Source organism: Rhopilema esculentum, chromosome 12 (genome assembly GCF_057945365.1).
Source record: "Rhopilema esculentum isolate cy_ngs chromosome 12, ASM5794536v1, whole genome shotgun sequence".
NCBI classification, from domain to species: Eukaryota; Metazoa; Cnidaria; class Scyphozoa; order Rhizostomeae; family Rhizostomatidae; genus Rhopilema; species Rhopilema esculentum.
In genome coordinates, this window is record NC_142826.1 from 1199032 (window position 1) to 1213143 (window position 14112).

The 14112-nt window shown below is 35.5% G+C and overlaps 1 protein-coding gene across 2 annotated transcripts; it reads left to right on the forward strand.

The window, feature by feature from the left end:
- The first annotated feature begins 11 nt into the window (after positions 1 to 11).
- On the forward strand, positions 12 to 13759 carry LOC135681595 (uncharacterized). 2 transcript variants are annotated; one of them, XM_065196144.2, is made up of 5 exons: positions 12 to 756; positions 3848 to 3878; positions 6857 to 7000; positions 9333 to 9578; positions 10851 to 13759. In XM_065196144.2, exons 2-5 carry the CDS (start codon positions 3854 to 3856, stop codon positions 10892 to 10894), a joined length of 459 nt encoding a protein of 152 aa, XP_065052216.1. In that variant the 5' UTR covers positions 12 to 756; positions 3848 to 3853; the 3' UTR covers positions 10895 to 13759. The 2 variants fall into 2 exon arrangements, with proteins under 2 accessions (XP_065052216.1, XP_065052215.1); XM_065196143.2 differs by having other exon boundaries at positions 12 to 1194; positions 10851 to 12972.
- Positions 13760 to 14112: the final 353 nt, after the last annotated feature.

Here is a 14112-nt window from a genome sequence, read left to right on the forward strand (position 1 = left end):
CACACTGACAAACATGCTCAGTTCTTTTAAGTCTGTTTGATGCCATAACACATGTTCCTTGTCACATTCCTCATCTAGTTAGAAAATGAAAGTGTCAGTCCTCGTGAATCCATCATTAATCTGAGAAATGACGATAATATAAAACAGCCTTTTCCTGCTAAGTAGGAGAGGACGACTGAGTTTTATAAAACAAATGAGGTATCGTCTCATTTCATAAAACATATCTAGTGCACTTTAGAAGTAAAACTGGGGGTCAACAAATTAAAAGCAGAATTTCTTAAGACATTAAAGAATATATGACGAACCCCAACAAAACGGCCTTTGAAAGATGGCGTAGCAAGGCTGCCCTCGTAAGCAATGCTTTCATAGTGGACTAGCATAGAATGATAAAAAGCTTATTTAATCTAGTGCGCGCAGGCTCATTAAACCTAACTCTTCCATACTTCCCTTATTGTGAATTCGCGTGGCAATCACGTCTTTGATAAATCTATAAACAAATATTGCAGTTGCATTTGCAAAAACCATATGCTACACGGTTTTAACGAATAACGGGCCATGCTTTTATCAGTCTTTTGTCGTCTTGTCCACCAGTAAACTTATTTTATTGAAATGAAGAATGTTTACATTTGCATAATCAAAAGAAGAAACAACCTGTTCTTATTATGTGTTCATGAAGCATTTTCAATTACAATTTTTATGCGACATAAATTATTGGAATAAGCAGTGACATGTCATTTTGATTTTGGACACCTTGAAGTAAGTTAATGCGTTTTTCATATCTTTAAAGGGGGCTCCGAGCGACGAAGTAATCCGTTTGTGAAATATTGAGTTAGATTCTTTGTCTATAGCCCTTGCCGGAGGTCGAGGAATCAGCTGCCGTTTCTACTCATCAATTATAGATAGCGAAGGAGGTTGGAAGATCTTTATAAGTATATTACGGCAGACGGAGACAATTTCTTGAGTTGTTTTTCATTGCTGCGAAGAGTTTTCATCACTGACTGACTGACTGACTGTACCTTATGTTTGCAAAGCTTTATTTTACAAAGAGAAATCATTGCAGATCGCTGGCCTTTATCGGAAATGTAGACAGTTAAAGATCACTGGTGGTTGCGGCGTTCGTCGTAAAGCTCTTCTGAATACAAGAAGCGAAAACAGGATACACAGCGTGAGTCTTTGTATCCACAACTGAAAATGGTGAGACTTTTGCACCTTCCATCGCAGCGCTACATAGTTGTCAATTGGGTAATCATTATTTTCCCATGTAAGAAAACCCCTCAAATTTTTATGGAATTCTGTAATTTCTACTTGTATAAGATGCTTTGCTTCTTATGCTTCCAAATCTAAGCTAAGGACGTTTGAGTTTCGAGCTTGTCTGAATCAATAAATCTTTAACAGCTTTGATATTAGAGCATCAGTTTCTTTGATTTAAATGCTAAACTGAAAAACCCCTCTTAATTGTTTAGAAAGATGTTTCGTTGTTGTCTATTTGTATAAACAGTAGAATTTCAGTGGTTGGTGAGGACCAGTCATGATGTCGTTTCACAAAAGTCTTTTTATTGAGTAGTATCGAGGTATCGTTATATGAAATCATATTGAGCTAAGAAGGTGTTCATCTACACGTTCATCTACGAATTTTTTGCAAGAACCATGTTTCTCCATTAGTTAGTTATATAACAAATGAACATCGAACCGCTTATAATTTATGTCTACTAGACCAACACCCACGTGTGAAATTGGGTTCTATTGAGATTACCGTCTTAGTGGATCACCGTTGAAAGGAACCATCGCAAATCCAAAGTCATTATTTTATGCCTGGATTTTCGATTACATGAAATCCGTTTAAACCTTTGATGGAAAATACCAGAAAATTATAGTTAATGATCTCAAAAAAATTAAAAATTTATGCTTTTAGTCTTCAAAATTGCTGTTTTGATGCTGATCTGAAAACCCACGGGATTGGCGTCCTGGGATTTGAAGGTGACAATTGAAGCAGCTTTGGGATTTATGGTACAGTTTGAAAAGCAATCATGAAAATATTTGATCTCTTCAGACAAAGATTATTATCAGGGACCAGACAAAGATTATTATCAGGGACAAGTCTTATTCCTATGGCCAGATAATACTTAATACCAAAAATAAAATCAATATCGTTGCAAATGAAACATTCTGAATCTAGTATAACTATTGACTTTGGAAAATATCATATAATATGACAGCTTAATGCAATACGAGGCAATGAAACATAAGTCTTGTTGTTTGACAGAAAGTGAAGTGATATTGTTTAATGCCATCTATCATATAAAGATTTTATAAATGTGATACTGATACAGTGTCATATGTACAATGATACACTGTCATACAATGTGAAATAGTATCAAATGCGATGCAATTATAAACTAAATTAAATTAAATTTATCTATTTAAAAATGACACGGAAAGCTGAAACATAACATACCAAAGTAAGTTAAGTCAGAAAGTTAAGTAAGTTAAGCAATGGCCCAAAAGTAAGTTTTCGATCCACATCTTCCTTTTTAAAATTTACTCATTGTCCGGCGACAATTCAACGCTTGAGTGTAAAATAAGAAGTGCTCTAGTGTACCATGCTATGTTCTACCCTGAGTACCAGGGCCGCAAAAGCGCGCTGATTCCGGCACCCAGGATAGCTATGTTCCTGATCTGCCGTGTTATTCTCAGATCTTATGGTACCAAAGGTTATTTATGATACAGATTGTGATAAAATGCATGAATGATATTTTACAATGCTTTAAGAAACTTCTAATAAAAAAAAATTCTTCCTGATAACCTTTGTAATTGCTCTCGTAATTAACAGGGCCATAAATTCAACGATACTTTTGGAACTTAAGTATAGCTTCGATGCATTCGAAATTCTGTTGTAAAGTGGAACATTTGAGTCTATAATTTGAATCTATTCCTCTAAATTGAAAATTGGGCGCAAGAGAAGATAAATTTGTATTTTTAATTTGTTGCAACCTTACTGTTTGCTTTGAAAGCCAGGCCAGGCCAATACAGCTTTTGAAAATTGTCATTTCTTTCTTATTATTAGAGTATCGAAATATCTGCTAATAGAATTCGTTTGCAGGACGAGAAGAGTAGTGATGTAATTGATTGAACTCGAGCGCATTTCATAGCTTGTCTTTTATGCTTTGTTGCTAGTAGCTTTGTTTCTAAGGTTTTGTTTTTGGCCTTTGAGAATGCTGTTAAAAGGTGGCGGGTGGTCAATTCAAACTTGATTGTAATTTTATACCGTGTGCTGTTAGGCCATTTGCTAAGACAATTAGTTCGCGTAATTTACAATTTAACTTCAACGTACTTACATTCTGCAAAATGACATTCTGCAGCATCAGATTTTACCTTATTACTATTTCGAATCGTTGCCAAGTATTGCAGCCAACTTCTGAAAATGAATTAATTTTAATTTTATCACAATTGACTTATCAAGAACAATTTTGTCTTTTTTATAAACTTTGTTAAAGCCTATAAACTTCGATTGAAAATAGGAATTCTAACTATTTCCTATGATATGTTAATTTTTGATGGCCACTCTCCGTTGAAACCTTTCCAGCCACTTTTCTACCCGTTTACTGAAAGAGTCTCTGCTAGACTAGATTGACATATGTCTTGTTACTTTATCTTTAAAATGCTGATATGCTTTACATTGTTATGCCTAATATATTCCATTATTGTATAGCAGCTAATAGCTTCCGATGTCATGAAATGAACAAGTGCCATATTATAAAAATCTTAGACTCTGTTTTTGCAGTTGTTAACTAACTGTTGCATTTAATCTTGAAACACTAATTGAATGTTTATAATGCTTTTATTTTAGGCTGAGATGCTAACACAGTCTCAGAGACATGGTAATTATCTTTCTACAATGCTCCATTTCTCGATTAACGTTATATTCATTTTCTAGGCCTTTAGACTGTGTTTGGGCCCGAAGGTGGGAATATAAACTATTACGTCATGAAAATATGAGCTCTGATGTCATGAAAAGCAAAACATAAGAACTATCTGAGATACCAATGCTTACAATATCTACGACAATAGATTGCATATCATGTTTTAGAAATGTAATTAAAGTGCCAAGCATAACAAATGCTCCATAGTCTGAGTAGGAATTGATCGAATGCGAAAGAGCCATGTCACTACGTCAACTTTTGCTTGGCGATTAGGCCCTACGTTTCTGTGTTCATAACGACATGAAGAGAACAGTGAATAATTTTTTATTGTTTGGCTTTCACGTCAAACTTGAATTACCTCCAGATGATGTTTATTCTATAATTCCATCAGACTCTTTTTAGCCATTGCTTTTGATATAAAAAACTGTAAAAAGGGCAGAAAAGCACTGCTTATCTTATTGGATAGCACTTGTTACAGTGACCGATTATACATACGTACGAAACTTCGGGACAGCTGTACTTTTAATGAATGGCACTTAGTTAACATTTGTGGCATTGGTGGCACAGTGTGAGCTCATCCACCATCGAAAATCTTTCCTATCAAGTAATACACTAAAAGTATCTTACTCACAGCGGCAAACATTTAGGGTACTTTACTAGAACCTTAAAGGTACTAATGGCAATTTCAATGTCGAAAAAACCATACGAAACATTAAACAATAATAAAAACTTTTCATTTTCCATTCAAGTAAAAGCTATGGTTACAAATCTCTCTATTACGTAGGCATTTTGTAACTGGCTGGCCTGTTTTCACAAAATATTCTTACAATTACAATTGTAGTTATTAAAAGAAAAGATTAAGAAAGAAAAGGAAATGAAATTCAAAACTCAGAAATATTGAAAAGTTAGTAGCTCTGGGTTAGTCCAAGTTTTGTTCCTACAGCAGAATATGTAATATGTGGTACGAATGGAGATGCTTTGAAGTTTAGAAACATTTCTGTTGATCGTCAAGAGAAAGAGAGTCACACACGTCGATGAAAGAGCTGCAGGTTGTGCCAAAGATACCAAGTGAACTGGTAGAAATATTGACAAACGGGACTAACTTAGACTGACGTTTTAAGCCAGATATGTGGGTAGCATATTTCTCTGACTTTCTACTAGCATTGCAGTTGAGATTTGTTTCAAAGCCTATGGTTAGCTCTAAAACGTACAGACAGTTTCACTTGGTTTTGAGAAGTAAGTCAGGGCGTAGTTGGTCGCCAGTTATGATAGATGGGTAGTGAAAGTCTGGTAAATCCGCGCAGAGAAAAGATCCATTGAAGGAAGTGGCTAGAAATTTTAATGCAGAATTATGACGCCATGTATAGCGGCCATGGTCAGGGTGCATTTTGCATCCAGCAACAACGTGCAGGAAGGAGACAAAATTCACAGTCAGGAGTTTGACTAAGGTTCCATTTTAGCAGATGTTTACGAGTTGGAAGGGTGTTGTTAAGACACTTGATGGTAAAGTTAAAGATGTTACTAGGCAGATTGCTCCGTGTACTTGACCAAATACCGTTCAGCTTTTCCAGGGAATGTGTCAGTAAGAAGGAAGTTGTAGCTGCTTGAGATGCTGAATTTTGATAAAGACGTTCTTTATTATCTGTTTGGCAGCCTTTAGTACCTTTTTCGTATTTACGATGGATGTCGTACTGTAGGTTCGTGCCGTGGCTGTTGTTTTTCCATAAGGTTAGGCATTGCGTAAATTTGAAAGAAGGCAGTTGTAGAATTAGGCCAAACTGATTTTTTGAGAGGATTATACCATTCAAGGTAGCAGAAACTGGAAGATCAAGCCACTGGCAAATGTAATTGAACATAAGATTGTCTAGTTTTTTAACAACACAAGGTTTTTTGGTAGATCTGCAACTATAAAATGCCAGATAACTTCAGACAGAACATAATGATGGAATAAGTTTGTTTTTAGGATGCTGACGATGCTTCCTAAAAGTAGAGAAAAGAAAAATATGTTTAGATTTATGATCTTAGTTGCTCATTTTAAAATCAAAGAAACGGCCAAGATACTTAAAGGAATCGCCATTTTTGACACCAGGCACTATTTGGTTACAGATTAAAAGTTTCGGTTGAAATTGGGGGGGGGGCGTAGGGTGTTTCTTTATACCAAAGGTAACACATTTGTCGACCCTGATAATGAAGTTTGCCCATTGGCAACATCTGGTAAAGCAGTTTAATGGTTTTTGGTTCTCCTTTTCTCCATTGGTAGCAACAGCAGCATCATCAGCAAACTGAAACCAATGTACTGGCTGAAACCAGATGGACTGGGTTGAAACATACGGTCATGAACAGGAAAAATGATAATAATAATAATAATAATAATAATCAAAACACTTAAATTGCGTCATATATCCACAGGGCTCATAGGTGCATTACTTTTAGCAAATAAGGATAGACTGATTCTTGACCCATGGTCTTTCCAACCTTTGTTTCTGTTTTTAGATATCTCGTACCGAAACGTATTAAGCAAGATAGCTCCGGTGTCAAGCATTGTTTATTTCTATCCAAAACGTCGCACAATCAGCACCTGAAAAATAAGCACGTTTTGGTATATTTGGAATAACACAACTTGACACCATTGTGAAATAACATAAATAGTATGCAATGTTCTAATTAATTATTCATGTGTCATTTTGTTTAGGAGAAAAATTTTCTGCCTAATAAAAACAACATGATAGAAACCTTAACTCACATGTGGAAAATATTTTGACAAAGTAGAATATGTAGGAGGTACAAGAAAGAATAACAGATAAGCATGAATGTCCATTTGAATTCTTTAATTCTTTTCTATATTTGACAGTCACATAATGCTTTGTGCAGTTAACTTAACACAGTATATTACTTTTGACAATTTAAATCTAACATCAATAACTGTTCTTTCACAGATTTCACAAAAGCTTTTTCTCTGTTTGACTATGATAAAGATGGTGTCATATCAATTGATGATATGAGAATTGTCCTAAAATCTCTTGGTCACAAAATTTCAGATCAGGAATTAGACGATCTTATAAAAAGCATTGACCGAAACGGTAAGAAATAAACTATAATTGATTTTTATTTTCATGATATCAGAACATCATCTAATGAAACCAAGTCATCGCTTTTGGTTGCATAATTGCATTTTGTGAAACACATAAGAGTCAATGGTAAAGGCATGTTTTTTCTTTATATTTCTTTGAAATTCCCATTGCCAATATGTTTTCAATATGTTTTCTTGAACAGATGGCGGCATTCACATCAAAACAGCTGTATATTTATATAGAATCCAATGACTGCGTCACCTGCAGCCTAGTTTGTTTACAGCTATGAAAACACAGTTTAAGTTTTCAGTCAAAACTTCGATTCGCTACGAGCTTCTCGAAATTAAAAAGTACTTATTCTTTAAAATGCTAAAAGTAATTTTTGATTTTGACTATTGGCAGACCGCTTACACCTTACTTGGTTGAAACGTTCTAGCCTGCGCGCCAATCCACAAATGCTGTCACATTTATGGACTAGGCAATATTTATAAATATTTTGTCCAGGCAGAGGGCTTGGTCAAGTTTATGAAAATAATTTATGCATTGAAACCCTTGAAATACTGCATCAAAAAACCCTTCAAGCAATATGCACTGAAGCCAAACAGAACGTGGATAAGATGGTAAACATGACGAGTTTAAAGTCTTGCGAGGTTTGAGCCGTTGACAATGTGAGCTAATTGCATAATTTTGGAGGGATGCATAAATTACCACCAGATTCTGGCGGAAACTGTGGACAAGATTTTGATCAATGTTGCCCAGTCCATAAGAGTTTCAGCATCTGTGGACTGGGGTTCAGGCTTCAAAGTCTAAACTTTAACAAGTTCTGTCTGCACAACTAAAAATTTGTTTAAATGCTATGGATGGATGTTTAGATTCGTAAATTGAAAGACGACCTTGCTTGCCAAATGATTTTGAAATTGTTCTTACTTTACTTTTCTCTGTTCCTATCTAGGAGACCTGCTAAGAGACCCTATCTACTTTTCTCTTGGTAGTCCATCCAACGCGCAATCATATTTGATATGCCATTGGATTTTCGCTATTTGATGGAGTAATTCCGATCCAAACAAATTTTTTTATTTAAGACACTTTTTGAGCACAATTGGTTTACCGGTGGATGAGAGAATAACCACGGTTGTCGAAATTGGAGTATACAAAACTTATGACAAGAATCTCGCCTTCGTTTAAACGAATAAACAACTGCAATCTTTTTATCAGAAACTTAGCTGCGTTGCTGCTTTTCTGCAAAGTGCCTAAAAAAGATTTTTCAGGATTTGCTGTCATATGAGTAACCTGTGACCAAGACTAGAGCAATATCAACTCCCACCCCCAATTTTACAAAATTTTAAAATAATGCAAAATTGCTGGAAGTAGAAATGTTTACCAAATTTTTCATTGACAGGTCCTGGCAACTCTTGGAAATTAAAAAACATCTAAAGTACTGTGACAAACTTTAAACTAAAAGTCGGTTTCATATGCAGTTGGGCGCTGGTACATCCATCATTGGAGTTACCTTAAAATGAATAGGCCAGAAGCTCTAGTTCTCTGACTGTACCATCATTACCAAATCAATTTAAAAGAAAAGTGTAAACAATCATTGCAGAACCGATTATCTTTGATGGGTTTAACACAAATGTTTCTGACAAAATGTTTTTCGACGCCTGGTGGTGAAAGATGACCTGGGAGATCATTGTAAACAAAATAGATTCCTAGATATGACGACCAAACCATCCCTCTTCGGCTCTCTTTTGGGGCAAGGTTACGATTTCTGGCTCATCAACCTTGTAAGGACAAACAAAATTCTTCCAATGAGTGAGGCATCACCCTGTAAAAGTGCAATTATTCTTGATCTTTGCCATTGTAGGACAGATATTTTGCCTTAAGAAAGAATTCTTATCCTTTAAAAAATTTATAAAATCATTTTTCTTAGGCCTTTAAAGTAGAAACAGATAAAGCCTAAGGTTTATTTTTATAGTCACTTAGTCCCTTAGTTATCTATCTGTAACGTATAACTAATACCTAATGTTGAGGATTTAAAGATTCATGGACCCTGTCCGGGTTGGGCGAGGAACTCTTCCTGATACAAGTAAAATGAAACTCGTTAGTAACATTACTTGCATTAATATCTTGATATCATCCTGTTAAAACAAGGACTGCGTCAAATGAAAGAATTGCTTATTGGACACTGTCAGCCGTTAAGGAGTACATTGGACATGCGCTCTTATTAAATATTAATTTTGGATGTTTATATTCAAATCTATTTCTGAATTTGAAGAATGCTTTCTTGTGTTTCTTTCATGTTGCGCAAGACAGTAGGCACATATTAATAGCTAAAATGTTTCAGGTGATGGCAAGATAGAACTGGCAGAGTTTCTTGACATGATGGGAGCGAAACAACAAAGTATAAAAGCGGTGGAAGAAGAAGTTAGAATAGCTTTTGAGTTCTTTGACTTGGATGGAAATGGATACATCAGCATGACAGAGTTAAAGCAAGTTGCATTGGAGCTGGGAGAGGAATTAACAGAATCAGAAATCGACGAGATGATTAGAGAGGCTGATGTTGATGGCGATGGACAAGTCGATTACAATGGTGTGTTTCATATTTTCGTTTTACTTGAGTTCCATGAAGTTGCGATATTTTATTGATGAAATTTCTCATCACAATCTAGGTACCTGTTTCCGCGATTGACAAAACAACATGATAGCGAAAAACAATTTCTAAATACCTAACATTAAGTTATACTTAATGAAACAAGCATGGTTAATTATTGCAGACCCATCGTTACTCACAAATTCTGATCTAGATTATTCATCTCTGTTACACCAACATTTTAACTACTGGATACATTTTTAAGATTTACCATAGATTTTATATGCAGCTCGTAAAGAAACACGTTGATATAGCCTGATAGATGATGAGAAACGAAAAACACAAGTAGATTTGTAAATGGCTTTGAAAGAAGCAAACATTTGAGTAAACTAAAGCTTTTCGTCTGACACTCTTCAGAGTTTAAAACGTCAGAACATAGATCGAAAACTCTACGCTAGGAAATTTATATACCCAGTTGTGGATTGAAATAGGCCAATCAGAAACGCGAGCACATGGCTGTTGAGGTTGCCCAATCAGTGCCACTTGCCTGTAGAGAATGTTACCAATGGAGTCCTAAGGGGAAAACGACTTCCTTTTGTCTAGACAATAGCGGTTTTTTCGTTTAAAAGTTTGGTCATGTCAGGGACTCGAACTACGGACCCTTTGGTGTGTAGTCAACGACCCTAATGACTGAGCCATATTTGGTTTAAACAGACAACAGTTTGTACGCTAAAGACTGTTTTTTCTCTTGCAGAGACATCTAGGCATCGTTTCCAAGCCTAACCTAACAATTAAGCGAAGAACATATGATTTTTTTAAAAAAAGAGCTCCTCGGCATTTTTAGCCCCGAAAGCTGACTTCAAGGAGCTTTAGGGGAATATTCTGTTGCATTATATAAAGTTGCAAGGGTTGAAAAAGCAGTAGCCATCCTCGGAAAGAGAACCGCGAGTTTGAATACGACCCAGTCAGATGGGTCAATATTCTTCTATATTTTCCCACGTGCTCATAGGTCATCCTGACCCGGTGTCATGAACCGGCCAACCCTACCGGGGACTGCTTAAACATTGCTTTGAAAATGGAGCCTGGGGTTGAGTATAAATGGACCATGTTTATAGTTGGTTTATTTGGCTTTTTCTTAGAAAAAAACAATCTGGTAAAAGGTTTACGTGTTTTGATTTAGAGTAGAATTTAATCCATGCTCATTATAGGGGATGCCATTTTCCATTTTTCTCAAGTTTTATTTATTAACGCCTTTCTGATGTTTATTTTTAGAATTCCTGAGGATGATGATGTACGATGGCTCGGGATTGTCATGATCAAAAAACAAACTCTTCTTACTTCTTTGCAAGCTCGTATATACAATAAAATCAACAAATCTTTTGGGATGATGCATTTGATGCATTAAAACAGGACTTCAAAAATATGCAGACATTTATATTGCGTAGCATACAAGCACTCGAAATTAGTACCGATTTGTGCATGCTTGAATTAAGAAGGCCAGGTTGGACATATTTTATTCTTGATTAAGGGCTTGGGATACATTTGGGATTTATTCGATAAATGTGATTTCTAATGCTTAAAAGTAAATTAAATTAAATACTGACAGTTGTTGGTGTTCCATCTATGCCTTACATGAAATCTAAAAAAAAATGCAAAAAACTTACCTGTCGAAATAATTATTTACACCATTGTTAAAAATTTGTTTTAGAGAAAGTAAATATGGCGTTCATGTTATCCATGTGAAAAGTGTAAATAGTGAAGATATCATATAGTCATTGTTTAAATCCATTCTTGTCTTATTTTGAGGATACGATGTTCCTTTAATGATGAATAATGTTTACAGGTCTATCCTAAAGTGTAGTTAATTCTGCACATATTTGAGTCGTTTACTGGATATGGGACAATTTATGATTACTGATGATTTTTAACAAATTCTTTCTCAACATAAGTTGAGAATTAATACCTTAAGCTAAGGAAACACTATTTTGCAAAAATTGTTTTACAGGAAAAATATAATTTTTGTAGCTGAGTGATGAATAATTAACAGTTCAAGGGAAGTCTAACGCAAATTAGAAATGTTAAACTCAAAGAAAGCACGAGCTTTAGAATGCGCTCTTTTTTAATATAAGAACAATTTTATAAGAACACAAGCTTCAATATTGGTCAAAAGTTGAGACCAGATTAAGAACAAGCTGAGGCTGAGCTACTATAAAATGCAATTTTATCTCAAAAACAACGAGGGGTTTTAGCCATTTGTGGGTGCTTTCTTGGTGAATATTCAAACGTTTCAGCAAATGAAGTTTGTCTCACTCACTTTGTTGGCAAATAAGGCCTGAACACCTCCCTAGAGTGAAAAAGCTAGCAATCGCCCTGCTTACATACACCCTAATGATTTAAGAACTAATTAGGAACTTATAAAAAAGAGATTCAAATTATTCGAGGAGAGGTTTAATGGCTCACTAGAATGTCACCAAGAGGTCATCGAGAATTTGTCATAACAACAGCAGTAAAAACCACGGGTAATTTGGCTATTCTACAAGTAATTGCCTTAAAAATTACAAGTGTTTCAAACAATTTTTGGTGGGTTTGGTGCATGTTTAATGATGTCAGCGTGAATACAGGGTCAGCATGAAAAATTAATGGCACACTGTCGCCATGCCAATTGGGTTTTTAAGGTTGAATCTCGATGTATAAACTAGTATCTGCACTATTGTAGCACTAACATTAAAAATGTAATAATTATACTTCCTGTTATCAGTTTTTCTTCGTATTCTCTGGCATTTTAAATGGGCTTCATTTGCAAAATTTCTGACGGTCTCAAATGTCTCAAATGTCCAAGATGTCTCGAAGTGCGACCAAATAGCTTCTTTTCTTGATAGGTAATCTTGTAACAATGAAGGTTATAGTGGAAATGTATTATGTATAACATTATCAAAAGTAATCATAGCGCAGAAAATTGATCAACAAATGAGCTTGTAAAGTTGTAGAAGTTTCTACTTTGGATCAGTTTTTAGCATTTTCTGGGCTGATATCAGACTTACTTGTACGAAAAGGAGCTTTAGTTCTTCTGAATAAGACGAGATTGGAAAAATTAAACTCCTTCAAATTGAGATGTCCAAAATTCGCTGCCTTAACTGATATTCCTACCCCTAAACTAAGAACAGTTTGGAGAGCTGACAGAAAAGGATTCGGTGATGCCACGCCGCCGATTGGCCAAATCTGATCCGAATGCATCGTGAATCTAGATATTCAAAAGTTCTCTTAAGGGGGCTCTCGTGCAATGAGTCCAAGGTGAATCAAAGCAGATAAGCATAAAATCAGCTCTAACGTCTCTTCAATACAATACGACAAACACTGAATTGGTTAGCAAGTGACTTAGCAAGAGACGCTTGCTCGTGGAAGTGACTATAAGCAATATTTTTGCAGAAAACAGATTCCCACTTCCGAATAACCTGGGCACTAGTAAATCTCTGTCAAGTGCCGCACAAGGGAGCTCCCCCTTTTGTCATATTAATCGTGAAGTGTGAAATTGTGTGGGACACATCATACACTGCACGAATTTCGCGCCAAAAGCAATTTTGCGTTAAACAAACTTCCAGTTGCAAGTAGCTAGTTTGAAGACAGTCTGGAAAGTGGCCTAGGATAGGACAAATTGAATTTCACAGACTTTCTAGAATGTTATAGATTGTCATTGTCTTCTGGGTTTTTCAATTGATTGATGGGTTTGTGGTGCTGTAATAACCTGAATCGTGTTACCCTATGCAGTGAGTGGTTTCTTGCAAGCACTTTTGATCGACTTTGTGCAATGTTTTCTACAGCAGGGACTTAGGTGAGTTGTCTAATTATCAAAGAAATTTAGAAGTCAAATTGTTACGCTAAATGAGCTGTTGTGAGAGTAGACCCATCAATAGGAAATTTATTGTCAAAAGAAATTTTTAAATTAAAAGACATTTTTATTTGCTTAACTTTGAAAATTAATACTTGACCAATGAACAAGCGCAATGGCGCTTACAACATTAAACCAAAATGTGTATGTTTATGTACGTATTGTCGCTTTTGACTGCAAAACCTCTGTGCTTCCCTTGAAAAGCAACATAAACGTGTTATCGATCAATAGTTTAATTTTTCAACTCGCCTATTTGTCAATAAGACTTTAGTTAGAGATTTAATGCATCTTGTGAAGGCGTTTTATTGCAATCTTTCATAACTAGGCCGAGCATAGAGGCAGTTCCGTGTTTTGGATTCTGTGCTGAAAACCCCTAAGGTTATCAAAGTTTTACGGTCAGAGAAAACTCTACCTTTATCTAGGGTTTATGACAAAGAGAAATATGATTAGTGGAAAATGATCACAGTAACCATGTGATTCCACTCTATTGCTAGCAAAATTGAAATTGTTTGGTCACGTGATTTACAGGTCATTCGTTATAAGAGTTCATCTGTTCATTTTGATTTGAAAACTGACTGCTATAACCTATTCAATGACTTGACAAAAGTCAACGAATCATAATAAAAACTGTTTGCTTGTTGCAGAATC